Consider the following 18,942-nt stretch of genomic DNA (forward strand, 5'->3'; position numbering starts at 1 on the left):
TGGTGCTCCCTCCTACCCTGGGGGTCTTTAAAAGGAGGCTAGATAGACACTTTGCCGGGGTCATTTGACCCCAGCATTCTTTCCTGCCCATGGCAGGGGATCGGACCTGATGATCTGCTGAGGTCCCTTCCGACCCTACCAACTATGAACTATGAAACCTAGACCCTGACTGGTTCTTCCTCTTATCTCCCAGGGTCCCACCATGGTTCCTCACCTGCTGCCTCTTGTTGTAAACTTGATGAAGGAAGGCTGCCCTCAGAGGCTGATAAAGTTAAGGTGCTCTCTCTTTCTGTTTCTGTACCAGGTCCTTATGTCCTACTTAAGGTGTTAAGGGCCAAATTCGTAGCCTCATCTGCCCCTACAGCAAAGCCCATGCCTTGCAGACATTACTCTGTACCCTATTCTGACCCTTATAGAGGCCTCAGCCTCCTGCCTGTAGCCTCCCTTTCCTCTGGCTGCATGCCTCCAGTCCTGGCCCACTGATTCAGGCCCAGCTCTCTTAGCCTCAGCCTTGTCTGTTCCCAGGCCCCTTGTGCCTGTGTCCCTCACTCTGAGCCAGCCCTTAGCTCTCAGGGTGCCTGACCCCAGGCTGGGCTGCTTGCCTCTCCATCCCAGGCTAGTCTGCCTAATGCTGAGTGCCCTACCAGGCACCCCTCCATGGCCTCCACAGGCCACACACAGCCACACGCCAGTCCCCTGATTGTCAACTGTAGGTGCTATAGGGTTTGTGCCCTTTACAGGACAATTTTTTCTCTTCTGCTGTGCTGGGTAAAGGGCTCTAGATCATCCTTACCCCTTCCTGGTTGATACAAAGCTCATCTGTCATGACTTTGATGTTACATGCAGTTTTTCTTATTTATTACAGGGATAAGTACACACTTTTCCCAACAGGAGGATGTCTGCCACAAAATGAGGGTGAAGAAGAATTTTTACCGACTCCAAAAATGATTGAAAAAAATACGGGGATCCACCATCCCCTACACCCTAGCCTCACACTTGCTGACACACAATATTCCTTTCAGGGTGTTAAAGAGAAGAAAACAATCCATACAAAACCAAACAAACAAAAATAAGTATGTGGAAGACTGGTTTACCTATGGGGAAAACAGTCCTCTGCCTTTGCTCTCATTCACACCAGTCTAAAGCCTAATTCACAATATAAACAAAAGACCTTTGGGGTTTTTTGTTGTTCTCCCGCCCTGGCGGGGGGTCGGGCTAGAAGATCTACTAGGTCCCTTCCGACCCTTAATCTATGAATCTATGAAAACCTTTATTCACAACAAAAGTAATCTACCCTGCTCTCATTACAGGGCCATCCACTCCCTTTAGTTCTCTTTGGGCTATTCAAGGGAACAACTCAAGTGCTTAGTAGTCAATCTGCAGTAAGCATCTCCCTCAGGAGCTCCTCACCCTTTAGCATGCAGCACTAGACTACCTGTTCTGGCTCAGGCCCTAGGCTCATGTTCCTGGAAGCCATGCTATAGTCATGTGCCTTCTCCAGCTCTGTACAGGGTTTTCCCTGACAATCAAGGGCCAGCCTGCCCTCCTGAGGCTGTGGTTCCACACAGCCAGCTGAGCCTGCTGCATCTTCTTTCTCCTCCTCTTCTCTTTCACTCAAGTAATTAGGGTCTGGGTCCCCTGTTCCAAGATTGATATTTATATAGATAATGAAAAAATCTGTTATCCTGTTAATTATCAAATTCTGGCAGGGACTCCAAGCCTAATGCTTTATGATTTGTACCAATTTCTATTAGCTATCAGGATGAGACTAAGGAGCTCATGCATTCTTCTGAAACATTTGATATTGACCATATCCATAGAAGTGGAAACTTGGACAACCAACTAGGGAGAAGTATAAGAGCACTGGCTGTACATGCAGGGATTAATTCAGGAAGGCCCAAGTACAACTGGAGTTGCAGCTGGCAAGGGATGGGAAGGGTAACAATAACAGTTTCTATGAGTATGTCAGCAACAAGAGGAGGATTGGGGAAAGTGTGGGTCCTTTACTAAATGGGGGAGACAACCTTGTGACAAAGGATGCAGAAAAGGCTGAAGGAGTCAATGCCTTCTTCACCTGTTTTCACATGGAAGGTCAGCTCCTGTGCATCTGGCTGCACAGTTTAGGGAGGAGGCAAGCAGCCAGCTGTGGCAAAAAAAAAAAGGTTAGGGATTATTTAGAAAAGCTGGATGTGTACAAATCCATAGGACCAGACGCAATGCACCTGGGAGTGCTGAGGGAGTTGGCCAATGTGACTGCAGAGCTGTTGGCCATTATCTTTGAAAACTCTTTGCAATCAGGGAAGGTCCCAGCTGATTGAAGAAAGGCAGCTATAGTGCCCATCTTTACGCAAGGAAAGAAGGAGGATCTGGAGATTTACAGACTAGTCAGCCTGACTAGTCAGATTCACCTCAGTCCCTGGAAAATCATGGAGCAGGTCCTCAAGGAATCCATCTCTAAGCACTTGTAGGAGGAGAAGACGATTAGGAACAGTCAGCATGGATTCACCAAAGGCAAGCCATGCCTGACCGACCTGATTGTCTTCTATGATTAGATGACTGGCTCTGTAGATTCAGGAAGACCAGTGGATGTGGCATACCTTCATTTTAGCAAGGCTTTTGATATGGTTTCCTACAAAATTATTGCAGGCAGGCTAAGGAAGTATGGGCTGGATGAATGGACTGTAAGGTGGACGGAAAACTGGCTGAAGCATCGGGCTTAGAGCGTGGTAATAAATCTCTTGATGTCTAGTTGGTAGCCATTATCAAGTGGAGTGTCTCAAGGGTCGGTCCTAGAGCCAGGTTTCTTCAATATCTTGATCAACAAGTTGGAAGATTGGATGGAGTGCACCCTCAGGAAGTTTGCAGATGACACCAAGCTGGAGGGGTGGGAGGGGGTAGTAGATATGCTGGAGGGTAGAGATAGGATTTGGAGAGACCTCAACAAACAGGAAGATTGGATGAAAATAAATGTCATGAGGTTCAACATGAAATGCAAAGCCCTGCTCTTAGAATGGAACAATCCCATGCACCGATACAGGCTGGGGACCGACTGCCTAACAATCAGCTCTGCCGAAAAGGACTTGGGGGTTATAGTAAACAGTTGACTATGAGACAACTGTTTGCCCTTGTTGTGAAGAAGGCTAACAGCATACTGAGCTGCATTAGTGGGAGCATCCCCAGCAGATAGGGGGGAGTGATTCTTCCCTTCTATTCAGCACTGGTGACGCCACATCTGGATTACTGTTTTCAGTTTTCAGCCCTCCACTGTAGAAAGGATGTGGACAAATGGGAGAAAGTCCAGTGGTGAACAATGAAAATGGTTAGGGGGCTGGGGCATCTGACGTATGAGGAGAGGCTGAGGGAACTGGGCTTATTTAGTTTGCAGAAGAGAAGAATAAGGGGGGGATTTAATAGCAGCCTTCAACTACCTGAATAATGGTTTCAAAGAGGATGGAGCTACACTGTTCTTCATGGTGACAGATAAGAAAATAAGAAGCAACAGTCTCAAGATGCAGCAAGGGAAGCTTTAGTTAGATATTAGGAAAAACTCTCTTACGGGGAGGATGAATGGACTGTAAGGTGGACAGAAAAGTGGCTGGAGCATCGGGCTTAGAAGGTGGTAATAAATCTCTTGATGTCTAGTTGGCAGCTAGTATCAAGTAGAGTGTCCCAGGGATCGGTTCTGGAGCCAGGGGAGGGTAGTAAAGCAGTGGAACAAATTATCCAGATCGGTTCTGAAGCATCCATCCTTGGAGGTTAAGATCCAGCAGGAGTTTGGACTAGATGATCTCCTGAGATCCCTTTAACTCTAATTTTCTTTGATTCTATGAAAGCTGGATGCAGAATACTGGTCTAGATGGACTTTGGGACTGATCCAGTATATCAGTACAGACGTTCCTATGTAACATACCCCTTTACTCAGCCACCAAATTATACACTGAGTCTCTTGTCAAATCATTTAACTTCTTTTGCATCTTGACCATCAAAAATGAAGCTTCACCTCAAATGTCAACAGCCAGAGTGTTTTCACTTATCAGTCTGAAAACTGAATTCTAGATCTAACTGGTATTTCAGGTTCCCAGAAAAATACTATTGGCATGGTCTTATTCAGAGAAGACAGGAGAGGATATACCTATCTGTAGAATATCTGATGTGTATGGGTATTGTTTTATTATACTTTGCACATGCCAACTGCACTCAAAATGCTACTGTTCAAGTGTTCAAGCAGGAAAATGAAGTGCCACTGTATCAGAATAAAGTTAGGCTTTTTCTCCAGATCCTACTACCTAACACATACTGAGCTGATGTCAGACTGCCCCATGGAGTTAAATATGATCCCAGCTCAAATGGCTTTCTCTTAGGGTAAATGCAATGTCTGTTTGCAGCCTTAAGGTGCATTTATGAATAACCTCCACCCTTAGAGCCACACTACCATGGATCAGGTTCCACATCCAGAGAAGTCAGTTTTTGGTCTTCTATTTTTCAAAGCTCCTTGTCATGCAGGTAAGTCAATTATAAGGACTTCAGTACACAGTTATGCTGATGAGTGCCTGCATGATAATATTTTCCCTTGGACTATGAAAACTTGATTTAACACTTTTTCATATAGCATTCTCATAAGCCATCTAGGAAAAAGAGGATCTAGGTAAATGGTGTCCAACTTGGTTGGTGGGCCCTGAGTGGTGGTGGCACTAACACAGGGGTTAGGCCCTCCAAGCAATTCCATCCATCCCATGGGGCCCTCTAAGTCCTGGCAGGAGATGCAGCTCTGGTTGCTAAGCAACACCCCCCCCCCCCAAGCCTGGCCTGACCCAGCCCCAAGCCAGGGGCGCTACAGAAAAGAAGCCTCTGCCTGGCTGAGGCTCTTGCCTGGCCACCCTGTGGCTTTTTCCAGCCTCCCTGTCTACAAGAGTGGGAATTCAGGTAAGGGCCCCTCCAGGCTGGGGCAAGAGACTGCCACTGCTGGAAAAGGGACAGGAGTGCAGGGAGCCTCATGCTATGGGGCTGGGCTGGGCTGGCCCCACACCCTGCCATCATATGTGGCTGAGGACAGGAAGGAGTGTTATTGGGATGGGTGGGACTGGCCTTGGATGCTTCTGCCACCTGCAGCAGGGGACTGGGGTGACAGTGCTGGAGGTATGGGGCTGGGCCTGTTCACTGCTACCACATGCAGCCAGGAACTCAGGTGGGAGTGCTGTTGGGCTGGCTGAGGTTGGCCCTGCATACTGCTGCCATGTGCAAACAGGGACTGGGGTGGGAGCCGTGTGTTATGGAGTGGGTGGAGCTAGCCCATCATGCTGCTACCACCCATGCAGGGGACTGGGGTGGGAGCATAGGGAGCTGTGCACTATGGGGCCAGGCAGGGCTGGCTCAGCTCACTGCCACCACATGCAGCTCCAAGGACTCACACACGCTGGGGACTCCAACGACACTCCCCCCACACATAGTCACTCACACTCTCCCACTCCCCCCACAACAACCTCCCACACACCCACAGCCTCCACACACACCCCACCACCATCATACCCACATCCTCCCATACACACTGCCACCCCCACCATAACCCATCCCACATCCACAGCCTCCCACAGCCCCCACACCAAACATATAACCCACACCAAAACCACTTCATAACCATTCCTCAACCTCCCCCACACACCCTACCCACCATACCCACACCTCACATACACCCCCACACCCCACCACATCCCCCACTCCCCAAACACCCCGTCCACATAAACCCCCCCTCCCCTGCATAAAATATACAAGAGTAAGGCTTTATTTTGAGCTATTATGCACTACACAAACCACACACACAGGACAAAAATCAGGGCATCCATCAAGGGGTGGGGCTACCCTCGTGGCTCTTGACAGCTCACCAAAACTTGTTAAGCAGCCCTCTGGCTGAAATAATTGCCTGCTACTGCACTAATACCTCTGTTGCTCGTACCAGCACAGTGGCTCCAGAAGCAGGCTGCCAGTTGGACAGTCCTGTTTCAGATGAAAGTACTCAAAAGTGAGTGATCAGCCAATTGCAAGACTGTACCTGGAGAGTTGTTATCAATGCTTCACTCTCAAGCCAGATGTATGTGTCATGTGAGGTTCTGCAGGCATCTCTCATAGATCTAGTACTATTATTGTCAATAATAACTTGGAAGATGGAGTAGAAATTATACTTATTAGGCTGCAGATGAAACCAAGTAAGGGGGACTACATTTTGGAGAGCGGGATTAGACTTCAAAATTATCTTGACAAATTGAAGAAATGGTCTGAAATATGTAGTCTGTAACAATGAGTATAGAGTACCCACAAGAAAAAAAAACAACTGCACAGGTAACATTTGTGCAGGCTAAATAGCAGTCCTGCACTAAATACTATACAGTCCATTGGTCTCCATATTTTGTTCCATGAAACCCTGGAGTTCCACGATAGATCATCAGGGTTCCATAAAGTAATTGGGGGTAATGGTGGAGCAGGCTAGGAGGCAGTGCACCACTACACTTGGTGTGGGTCACCTGGCTCTGCACTGGTCTTTATGATAGGGGTAGGGGTTCCTCAGTGTAAGAAGCAATATGAAAGGATTATGCAAATTTAGAAAGTTTGAAAGCCACTGTTTGAAAACAGAAGTTTGAAAACTACTGTTATAGTAGATCACAACTTGAACTAGTCAACAATGTCATACCACTGCAAACTGCTGTTGCAAACTTCCACTCCATATGGCAATGGTAAAGCACCGGCTGGATTACTATATCTAGTTTTCAGGACTACTCTTCGAGAATTATGTGGATCAAATGTGGAATCCAGAAAAAACTATTTTTGAAAGAACTGAAAGGATTCTTTTTATTCAATTTGGAAAAGAGAAGACCAAGAGATAACAATAGTCATAAATGTAAAAAGATCTTAGAGAGAGGAGGTTATAAACTTTTCTCCATGAGCACTGGTGATAGGATAAAATTTCAGCAGGGAAGATTTAGGCTTTACACAAGAAGGAAAAAACAGCTTTCCTACTCTACTGATATGTAAGCATTAGAATATAAATTTAGGAAGATTGTATACTCTCCATCAATGGAAGTTTTTTAAAGAAGACTGGGCAAATATTTATCAAGAATGGTATTGGCAGAGCAAATCCATCCCTGGGGCAAAAAGATGGATTAGATTAGAAACTATCATGTAGAGAAAATAAGTCCAATAGTTACAGTATATTAAACTGAATGAAAATAATGGATAACAGATTTTCACATATTGGTTAATATTTTAAATATTAATTAAACAGGCAATATCTAGACATGCCTAATAAATTAGAATACTAATCTTAGTTGGCGTATTGTGATTTAGTTGACTCAGCTTTCGAGAACAAAGAAAAACACTTCCCAGTCTAGTAATGGAAAGGACTTGGGCCACAAGTATGTATGAAAAACTATGGTTAATTTAATCTCAAATACATTAAGTTTAATTTATCTAAAATAAATCCAGGGAAAGATCTGAGATATGAACCACAAATTATGTCTAGGGCTATACATTATACTTTTATATATACCATTTTAAAACAGAATATAATACGGTTGTGCGAAGCTTCAGTCACTGATCCATTTTGGTGGAGATCTGGCCCGATTCAGCGGTCGAATCTCCAAATCTGAATTGAATCAGGAGGCCCATTAATCTCTCTGAATTGAATTGGAAGCCTCCAATTTAGTTTGGAGAGGTTTGGTGATTCGGACATAGACACAGCTTTTATGTTTTTTCTATATTCGAAGTACCAGGCAGCTCGTGAATGCTGAGATGCTGGGGTGGATGGAGCATCCCACGGGAGTGTGTTGAGGGGGAGCCCAGTGTGCTTGATGGTGGACCTAGAAATGGACCAGAAGCATGTCTGCTGTGGGGTGCACAAGGGACCCCCCACCCCCTGGCTCAGCAACTGGTACCTACAGTCCCCCCACAGCTGACTGCTGAGCCAGGGAGGTGCCGGTGGGGGGGGGGGGATCCCCCACACACTCAGTAGTGGACCCAGAAGTGGACCGGAAGTAGTTCTAATCCACTTCTGGGTCTGCCGCTGAGCACAAGGCGGGGGGCCCTGCACTCCTGTGGGACACTCCATCCACCCCACTGTCTCAGCATTCATGAGCCATGCCTGGTACCTCATGGAATGTAGAAAAAACATATAATCGGGCTGAATCCAAATTGAATATGGCCTGCTTCGCAGATGCCAAGAATACAGTATACAGCAGAATTTTTCAGAATTGTTTTTCAAAGGCTAAACTGCAATGACATCACTGAAATGACACCAAACAGACATTTAAAAAAAAAAAATAAGCCCCAGTAAGCTAAGGTCACTATCAAAATGATTAATACTTTAATATTCTCCTCAGTTTATTATAGAATTATCAACATGCCTTCAAGTTATGAACATCTGTCACTAGATAATTGATGACATTTCCCGTTTTCTGTATAAATATTGATTGTGCTTAATGTATTCCCTATGAGTGTCAGTGCTTTAGCTAGGTTAACAGGTATAGCCAGAGGTGGCAGACAATATACAATTTTGTAATTCTCTTTTAGAATAATACTAAATATTTCTACATATAAACAATTGTCATAGTCCAGCTAACCTTTTAAATTCTTGCCCTTGGATAGTTTCTTCAGTACTCTCCCAAAAGATTCTCCTATAAAGACTGTATATTACAATCAATGCAATTTACAATAGTAAAGCAAGTCATTTGAGCAAGAATGCTCAAAAGAAAAAGAAGAGAGAGACTCATATTGTATGTTCAGTGATTTACAAAAGGAATCTTCTACTATGGGTTTGTTGGGTTTTTTTGCTTTGAACCCATTATTCACAATTATGGTTTATAACCATAAGTAAAGTGGTCCAAATAATCTTAGAGAACAGCAACATCTATGACTAGAAAGTCTCCCATGGTTACTACTACTATTTTTAGCCCAATTGATGCTTTCCTTTCAAACAGAGTTTTTAGTATATCTCTTCTCAAATTTCAGTACCAAGACAACACCTTAACTGTTCACATTCCTCTTTTAAAAAAAATATAAAGGCAATCTTCATTTTTTTTTTCATTTTCAGGAATAACTGACATATTGTCAGGGCAGGAACTTTCTTATATATTTTACCATCTATAATACAATGGGGTCTTAAATCTCAATTGTTATTTTTGGCTACTAGTTTCATATTAAATAGAATCAACAGTAATAAATTATAACTAAGAGCCCATGAAAATAAAACCCTCGGAGGACTCAGAGAACAGATGCTAGAATTTTAGATTCAGTACAGGATGGTCTTTTCCTCACTGCTCATTTGCTTTCAACAATTTAAGATACATTGTCAAAATAAAATGTCACATCTATCAACAACACATTGACATTTTCTGGTAACCTAGGGTTCCTGGTAAAATTGCTTTCAAATACTTTCAAAAGACAAACTTGCATTCCCATGTACAAAGAAGGTATTTTGTATTTGCATACATATTTTAGAACTTGACGTTCTCAAAACTATAGATGTAACTCTTTACAAGTATATTTAATTCTTCATTTAAAATATACTTACTATTGGTGATGAAAATACCTTCCACAATCTAAAGAACTGAAAAAACACTTTTGCTTCAAGAATGAATTTCAAGTTCTATGAATGTAATATAGGACCTATTTTATTCAGCAGTTCTATTTGTCTTTTGAAGGACTACAATACTTCCCTCATTCAATAGGTTGGCAGTAGTAATCTTTGTGGTGAACTTCATATACTTCCTGGATCCACTCTGAATCTCCTGACTCAGGATTTAGAATAATGCCTGTTTACCTCAGTGAAAAAATAGGTTGAACATTGGCAAAACAGACAGAGCTGTGAGTACCTTTTGTCCTTTCATTCATGAAAATCTTTTAAACAATTATTAGTTCAGCACCTGAAGTCGTTGTGAACCTTTCTCCCAACGTCAGCAAATGTTGGATTAAGCTCTTCATTTCAAGTGAAGGACCAATATAAACCCTCAATATACCTAGGTTACAGAAGGCAAACTCGTAAGATAATGAAATTACATGAATACAATTGAAAACAAAATCTGGACTTGTCAAATTATTGTTACTTGGGCTGATGTACTTTCCAGGAAAAAAAACAATGTGATTTTTCAATTTTAATTTGAAAGTCTGGCATTCAAAAACACTGTTCTGAGGTTTTAGGAGAGGTTTGGGGAGGGGGATGTTTCTTTTGCTTTTAAACTTAACTTAAAGAAAACTTTTCAAACTTTTTCTACTTCAAAGTTTTAATATGGAATGTGGTGTTTCTCTAACATATCAAAAAGAGTAATACAGAAAGAGTGGAACAGTAACTAATAGTATTTAGTGGTGCATTTGCTGGACTAACTGTTCAAACAACACTTTAATTCAGCCTGCTAAAATGAAGGTGCTAATCAGTTACAATCTTACAGGAATACCACAATATTTTTTTCTCACAAAACCAATATATTATGCAGCAAATTACTGCATTCAAATAACAATGCTTAATTTTTGCATTTTTAACCACATTTTATCATTTATATCCCCTCAACCTTTAGTAATTCTCACCTCTTCCTACTTTCTGAATCCACAACGAGCTGCCTTTTTTTGTGGGGTGGTGGTGGTGGGAGTTCCTCTTTGGCATGCTTAACGAGGATTTGCTCTCTGGTGGTCACCATAGTTACAGTTTCCATTACGGTTGTCTGTGTTAGTGATGTCTGAGTGGTGGTGACAGCCTGTGAAATCTGTGAGAAGTATTGAAACAGAGGTCACACATTGCTTGAAAGACTTCAATAAAGACTGTTTGGAGTGACAATAGAAAATAATGAGAAACTGATCCTGTCTGATCATGGGCTGACCTTCAGAAAAAAATAACACTGCATTGAACTCAAGCCCAAATTGTTTTATCTGACTTGTGCTATGTGAATAAGGCATCTGGAGAAGTCAATATCTAAGTAAGAAGGAATCCTAAGTAGAAATTTATGTTGCTTCATAAATGATGTCAAATTAAGAGAAGAAATAAGAGAAAACTATAATGAAAGCCCTGCTTCATGATTCAATTAAAGTACAGAGATATATAAAATGTTATAATTCATTCATTTTATATATTTATAGTTGATAAAGAGACATTTTATTTTACTGTGATACTATATTTACTGTCAATCATTTTTATTTTTTACAGCTTATAATATTTTTCAAAGTATAATTAAATGTATTACAAGTAAAATTCTTTTGCACAAAGATCAGTAAACTAATTTACAAGAAATCTTAGCCTAGAAATAATTTACTGTGATTAATCATTACTGTGATTGAATGTTTCCATAATTAAAAGCTAAGAGTAATGGGATTAGTAACTAACATTTGTATTTGCGAATGTGAATTTGCAATATTTATTAGTGGTTATTTTGCTCAGTTTATATAAACTCTAAATGATTCAACTGTATCAGCATAGGTGCATTTGGAATTATTTCCTGCTATGTCAGCCTAAGAGATGATACAAGATACTCTCTTGCATTATTATCCCTTCAGTGAGTGCACAAGAGTTGATTGTGTTTGTACAGCTATCCACATTACTTTATATTATGGGGACTTTACATTTTGGGCCCACTTAATGTCATAATACAAGTTCCCATTTAAACAGGAAAAAGTTCTCTCAGGTCATCAAAGTCACTCCACCTGAAAGAGGTCACTTCACTTCTTGTTCTGCCTGGGAATCAGGTATTAGATTGTTTGCCAGGGTGCTGGCTTTCCTTCAGTTACAGCTTTAGTGACCAGCTAGCTCATGCCTCAGTGAAGTAGAGTGAGTGGAATATAAAGGGAATGTTGATGTAGTGGCCAAACTAATGTGCGTGCCTGAAAAACTAGGGTTTTTTTAAAGCTCATTACCTTTCCTTCTAACTTAGGAGAAGGAAAACAAGTTTTTAATCTTCAAAAGGACATGAAAATTATACAGTTATATAAAAATAATGCTACTGATGGCAGAAGAATTCCTGTAGAACCCAGTTAAGAAAGAGTAGGCATCCACCCTAACTATTGAGACATTAGTATTTTCTTCAATGGAGCTATACCAAACCAGATGCTAAGTCTTCCTTTTCCCAGCCACCTTTCTCTATGGAATAAATAGGGGGAAAATGAAGAACTATTTACTCTTTCTGAACATAGTCTCTTGTTATAAAAAAAGTATCACTAAAACCAAACAATGTTCCTACTTGCTCATGGAAATGTCTGGCTTTGGGGGTTTGTTTCTTATTCCTGGACATAAGACGATTCAACTTCCTGTCTAGTCTGTCATGGCTGGTAGTGGAAGAATCTGTTCTGGTGGCAAATCAAGCAGTCTTATACAGGCACTCAGACTTAGAGTTGTGACAATCAAAGACTTAAACTTCCTTCAACCTTCCCCACCATATAAATAAGTGGGTGTATTGGAGAATTATATATAACATACTATATATAGTGGATATAGAATGGAACCTCTAAAAGAAAAACCTGCTTTCTAGAAAATATTTCCCCAGCCTGTAATGAATTATACAGAAGTAACATATGTATCTGGTGCTAGGGAACTGGGCTTAACACAAGGCATGCATGTAATATACATATATTTTCCCCAGAAAGGGCCAAACTTTGTGGTCTTTACTTGAGTTATAGAATTTTCTCCCTCAAAAACACAGTAAAAAACAGTCAACTTATACATAGGAGCAATTGTACAATAATAATAATATCATTGTATGGAGGAGCAGAACAGTTAAGGGTCATCCTCCACATTATGGTGGTAATAGGGTGGAAGGCTCAGCTCAAATAGGGAAGGACCATAATAGCTGGATGGTCTGACATCCCAAAATTCCTAGGGATCTTCCTAGTCTGTTTCACTGGAGTTTAAGGAAGGATTAATCTTGGGGCCAGTAGTTTTCAGACCCCTGCAGACACCTCATTGCAAGGAGATAGGAAACTTAAGGTCATTTTCTATGGTGACTGTAGTCTATATGACAGGTCACCACTGCAACTAGAGACAGAAAACAGGAAACAGATTCAACTGGCAAGAAATTATGCACAATTACATATGTTTCAAACAAAGCCATAGGCAAACATTTTGGTGTCCGGTGCAGGTCATGTACAGAGCACTGCTCAACAGGTCATTACATAACATTACTTACATTTGATTTGGTGCTCCCTGTGTGAGGGCAGCTGGTGCCAGGGCACTGCTGGCACTGCCCTTACTACAGTACTGGTTTCAAAAGTATGGATATTTAACATTTAAACCCCATATTATTTTTTGTTCACTCCCAACTGTATATTTATTATTTGCAAAGGACTAGTGGTCCTGAAAACTTCTAGCACTGAACTAAAAAAAAAGTTTGAGTTTAAATTTAAAATATTTAATAGACAATAATATGTTTTTCTTCCAGAACATGAATTAGCTTAACATACGTTGCTACACTTTAAGGAAAGGTCAAATCTGAGTTGCATCTATGCATAACAATAGTTGAAATACAACAACTTACATTCTCATTCTGCACATCCCTCAAAAAATTAGCAAAATGTAGAGTTTGAACTACTAACCATGTCATATATGAAGCTTGAATTTCAGCCTCAATTCAAATCTGGCTTTTTAAATAAAGACCTTTTTTAAAAAAACCCTGTGAAAAATGGATATTTACATTTCGTTTCTTGGTATGTAATGCCATGGAATTTTAAGTTGAAGACTATGTGGTGGGCTTTGGGCAAATTATCTTTGGTACATTTAAAAAAAAAATCTTATTATTTTAGTATTTTCAGTACACTGAGTCCTTCAGGCTCTTTCCCTGGTTATTTGATTCTCCTGTGGGATTTTGGCTCAGACTTGGGAAAAAATTGATTTTCCCAAAACAGAACCTAAAAATTTGAGACGGACTTGGTTAATGTATAATCAGAAATATACAGAGATGACAATGTGCATCACAGCAAAGAAAACAATGTTAAGCATAAAATACTTCTTTTATTAGCACTTTGTAAAACTTCTATATATTTTACTTAAAAAAAAAAGTTGAGTTTGCTAAGCACAGGTAAAATAACCAGGTTTAATTCTGCAATATAACATTTTGTAGAGAAAATATCTGATATCATCTTCCTGACAGGCTATCCCCACAGTTGAAAGGGCTCTCAGTCATTGATACAGTTTGTGCACATTTTGGACCATACTCTGCTGTCACTCTGCACACACAATTCTTACTGAACTCTGGAAGTTTTATCCAGAAGTCAATGGTAGGATGCGTTTCTGACACCTTGAGGCCATATCCTGCCATCTTTCATTCACAGATCAATACCAGGATAGAGCTTACAATGCTTATGGCACAGGACATAGAAGAAAACATAGCTGCTTTCAACAAAATATTTCCCCAGCCTGTAACCAATTATACAGTAGTAGCAGTTTCAGCTGGTGGTTGGGAACTGTGCTTAGAACAAGGCATGCGGTGTAATTACCATATGTTCACAAATGTCAAATCACAATGCATAAAGTGCTGTGGGGTGTGATGATTTACATCTCAGATCAGTAAAAATATTTATGTGCTTAAACAGCAAAAACCAAGGTGAAATATCTTGTGTTTCAAAAAGACAAGTGAGCTGTTAACTTGGAGCCCATTATCTAGTCACAGCAATCTGGGGAGGAGGTAAGAAATGCTGGAGACTACAGTGCAATTTAACTGAAGTTCAGGGAGAACAGCTAGGTATATTTTTACACCACTACTCTCAAATATATAAGGAGAACCTTTAAGTGAAACCTACTCACAAATAGTAAATGACTTTTATATGCTTCCCTGGAGGAAAAGCAGTTCCTCTCTGCATTACTCTGCCCCACATGTAATTCAACAGGAGTGTAGATGAAGGTTTAATTTGAATATGTAGCAGGGCCTTATGTCTAATGTCTACTAATGTAGCTTTAGCTATAAATGTAGAAGGAAATTGTTCATTGTTTTTATTTCATTTACTATTTCAATTCTTGTTTATTTAAGTGAGCAAGCACCTTACAAGAGATAGGGGGAGAAGTTCATACCGAAAAAATATCATTGTTCCTGCACTTTAATCAGAAATTATTATTAAAAGTAACATAGTTCCTTCGTAGTCAGCATCAGAACAATAGCATACAACTTTGATGAACAAAAGGATATATTTTCTGCTGCATTTCAACAGGAAGAAGGTTATACAGTGCCACCTACTGTCTCCCTTCTGTGATTACAAAATATGATAACAAATGTTGTAGATTTCTTTTGAAGTACGTGATTTTTCACCCCTGGTTTTCTTGCTAGCTAAATCTATAAATGAGTTTTACTACAAATAGAATAGTGGATATCATCATACCAACCACCACCTTTTTTCTGTACTGAATATAAAGGTACACTATTTACCCTGCTTGGGGAAATAAGTGACCAAACAATTTGCGCCTTCATAAACCAAAAGCTCAGAACTTAGTCATGTAAATACTATGGATGTAGTTTTGAAAGTTTTGCTTAAAACCTAATGTAACAAAATTATTTTGAATTGTTATTATATCAGTATATAATAGGGAAAAAGAAAAAAAGTTACAGATAAAGCATTAATGAAAAGATTACTTATTATAGTTTACCAACTAGCTTTTCAGGGAGCAACTAGAGCACTGATTTTCCTTAAGTGTTTTACAGAACTTTGTTAATAGTGTGATACATTGATGGCTCTTTATGGTTTATTATCTTCTGTATGAATGGAGTATGATATCCCAGTATGCATTTTTTTCCTTTTTCACAGTTTAATGCCTGCTGTCTCATATTCCAATAACAAGAGGATATTACTATCCTAACATAGCTATAATAGGCTTAATGTTTCTATTAATTATGCTATATCAAGATGTTATAAAATGAAAGAGAACCAAAGAAAGTTTTAATAATGGTTATGTTGTAAAATTTAAGATATCATAATGTCAATTATAATTTTAAATGAGCAAATACATTTATGAAAGTAGTAGACATTTCAGAAGTTTTAGTAGATTTATTCACTTCTCCAGTGGATGGAGGCACTTCATTAATGGTTTCATGGGTTTTTTTTTAAAAAAAAATCAGAGCACACATAATGTGTACAGACTACACAGGTATGTTAGAAGTTTCTCATATATTCCAAATTAATTGGAGTCAATTCATGGCCATAAATTATTGCAAGCCTTCAAATTTTCTGAATGCAATGACTACACTTCTGGATACTGGCACTGGGAGCTTTAACCAAACAAATAAGGGACAAAGTGGCAATGACAGGTGGGGGACAGGGGAATGAGAGGAAGGGGATTGGGAGGGGAGAATTTTGTTTTCCTTCTTTGTTGTTTAATATTTAAGTACCTGGCTACTCTCCCATTGAACTGTCACCCTGGCTGGATGGAGAGAAGAAGAGGCTGAGAGAGAAGGGTGCAGCCACCCTTTCAGCATCAGTCATCACTGTTCCCACATCCCCTGTGTAAAATCCTGGAACTGTTCCTGACCATTGATATATCCTTGTTAGTCTTTAGAAAGCAGAACATTTATTCCTGCAAGCAGAACTGTTGTTGTAGCTAAAATTAGTGTTTCTTTTCCACAAGTTTCAATATTACTATCTTATTTTCTTTCTTAATTATCCTAATATACCTAATATATCTTAATGTACAGTTCCTAACATCCAGATAGCTTTACCTGTTATTTAAACCTTTTCATTTTTCTCTTCACCTACCTATGTGGCTTTTTTTTTTTGGCTCCTGATGGTGGCCACATTAGAGGTACAGTTGGAAAGCTCCTCACCATTCTTTACACTAGCTCTAACTCACTGATGTTAACAAATTTGGGAACCCTATGTGGCCCATCTGTTTCTGACTGCATTTTCAGCATGGTGCCATTTAGACCTGCTCAGAGCACATTTGCTGGCAGTACTCAAACCAATGGGCCTTTTAAAAAAGTGCATTGCTCCCAATATTGAAACTCAATAGAACAGTAGAAGCATTAGAATACACAGGCTTCTAGTCCTGGGGTAGATATAGCTCACACGTTGATAAGAACCCCAGTCAGTCTAAGCTGTCAGTCTATGCTTCTATTATTGTTGGCAATGGTGAAGCAACTCTGAGGCCACAACAGTGAAAAAAATATAATATATGATCACCATATCTACATCTCAGTTTCTGTAAGATACAGATAATATTCCCACTTACCGATGGAAGCTTATTTGAGTGATGTGCTAGACTTTGTAAGTTTCCAATGTAAGCTATTATAGAAGGGAAAAGGTTTCAAATTATTCCAGCCTTCACTTAGCTGAACTGTGAGGAGTTATTTCATAGTCCTAGTTCCAGGGAACCCAAAGGATTTGTTTATTTTTATTAATATATCTAAATATATGCGACTCATAAATATTTAATATCATCAAATATTTTGCTTCAGTAAGGTAAAAAAAATCTTTCAACTTAATTATTTTGACTGATTTTGTTTCCACTTTCATATATTAAATCTGAATTTCATTATAAAAATAATGTGTGTCATGGCTATCCAAATGGCAGTTCATGGGTCACACATGGCCCAAGGGGGGCCAGCATGCAGTCTGTAGGCCACGGAAGCTGTGCTGCCTGTGGCTGCATGCTGGGCAAGTGCCCAGAGGTCTGTGTGCCACCTGCATAGCCCACATGGTAGAGAGGGAGGGGCTGTGTGCTGCTGGTGGGGAAGCAGGGGGCACGTGCAGCCCTGGCCACCCCAAAATTGGACAGCCCTATGTTATTAGCTTTGATTCACATATCACAATCAAAACTTAAGCAGAATTTTTAATTAAGATAAAACATCTTGATATTACTGAAATAATACAAAGAACTTTGTTTCAAATTATATTTTGTCATTTTCATTACTAAGGACATACTGGCTTTTTGGTCCAATTTGGTAATGGAAATAAAAATTTCAGGATTTCCCTTGAATAAGAATTGCAGTTTTCAATCAACTCTAATACGTAGTAGTTCTCACGTGCACTGCTAAAAGGTTCCCTTTATTACTTATGGTACTTACAAAGGCCATCCAAAAGGTTGATATATTTGTAAGTAGCATTATCATTGAAGCTGTGCAAGAGAGCATATACTAAAGTGACACTATTGTCAAATATAACTAATGTTGAAGACTCAGCAGAAATGTGACCAACAGAATGAATATACAAATACAGTGTGATGAACCATGGGTTTTATTGTAATGTTTTGCGTAAATGGTGTTTATGTTTCAATAATGTTGCATGCCTTAGTTCCCCCTTGGCTAACTCTTACAGGAAGGGTTTAGTTAAACAGACAGTGAAGCAAGAGATCTGTCTACTTGTTGGACAAGACACAATGGACCTCTACTATAGCTTTGGTGCCACATGGACAAAAGATAGATGGCCCACACCCAGCATGATGGGGGGAAGCTGAATGAGATAAGGATTAGGGCTGTGTGAAGCTTCAGTCCCTGATTCAATATGATGGAGATTTGGCTCGATTTGGTGGTCGAAACTCTGAATCCAAATGGAGTCAGAGGACCCTTTAATCTTTCCAAATTGAATTGGAACCCTCTGAATCAATCTGGAGAGATTCGGAAAGATTTGGTGATTCTGACATAGACACAGCTTTAAATGTTTTTTCTACAAACCTCTAGGTAGCAGGGGCTCATGAGTGCTGCAGTGCTGCGGTGCATGGAGTGTCCCACAGAAGCATGGGGGGCTCCCCAGTGTGCTTGGCAGCAGACCCAAAAATGGACCAGAAGCACTTCCAGTCCACTTCCAGTTTCACCAGGGAGCATGCTGGGGGACCTCTCTGCACCCCCCTGGCTTGGTGACTGGTGCCTCCTGGTCTGGGGGGGGCATCTGGGGTCCCCCTGTGGCTGATTTCCGAGCTGGGTACGGCAATGGGGGGGGGAGCCCTGTGCACTCCCAGCAAACCTGGAAGTGTACCGGAAGTACATCTGGTCCATTTCTGGGTTC

The 18,942-nt window shown here is 40.4% G+C and overlaps 1 protein-coding gene across 1 annotated transcript in view; it reads right to left on the reverse strand.

Moving 5' to 3' along the window:
• The window catches only part of DMD (dystrophin), a 2,221,918-nt gene that overhangs the window by 1,652,892 nt on the left and 550,084 nt on the right, over positions 1-18,942 (reverse strand). Inside the window, exon 15 of the mRNA XM_019523954.1 lies at positions 10,567-10,742. Within this exon, the coding sequence (XP_019379499.1) occupies positions 10,567-10,742 (176 nt within the window). The remainder of the gene's footprint in view (positions 1-10,566; positions 10,743-18,942) is intronic.

The sequence above is a fragment of the Gavialis gangeticus genome, unplaced genomic scaffold, assembly GCF_001723915.1.
Source record: "Gavialis gangeticus isolate Ggan-Ray unplaced genomic scaffold, GavGan_comp1, whole genome shotgun sequence".
In the NCBI taxonomy this organism is placed as follows: domain Eukaryota; kingdom Metazoa; phylum Chordata; order Crocodylia; family Gavialidae; genus Gavialis; species Gavialis gangeticus.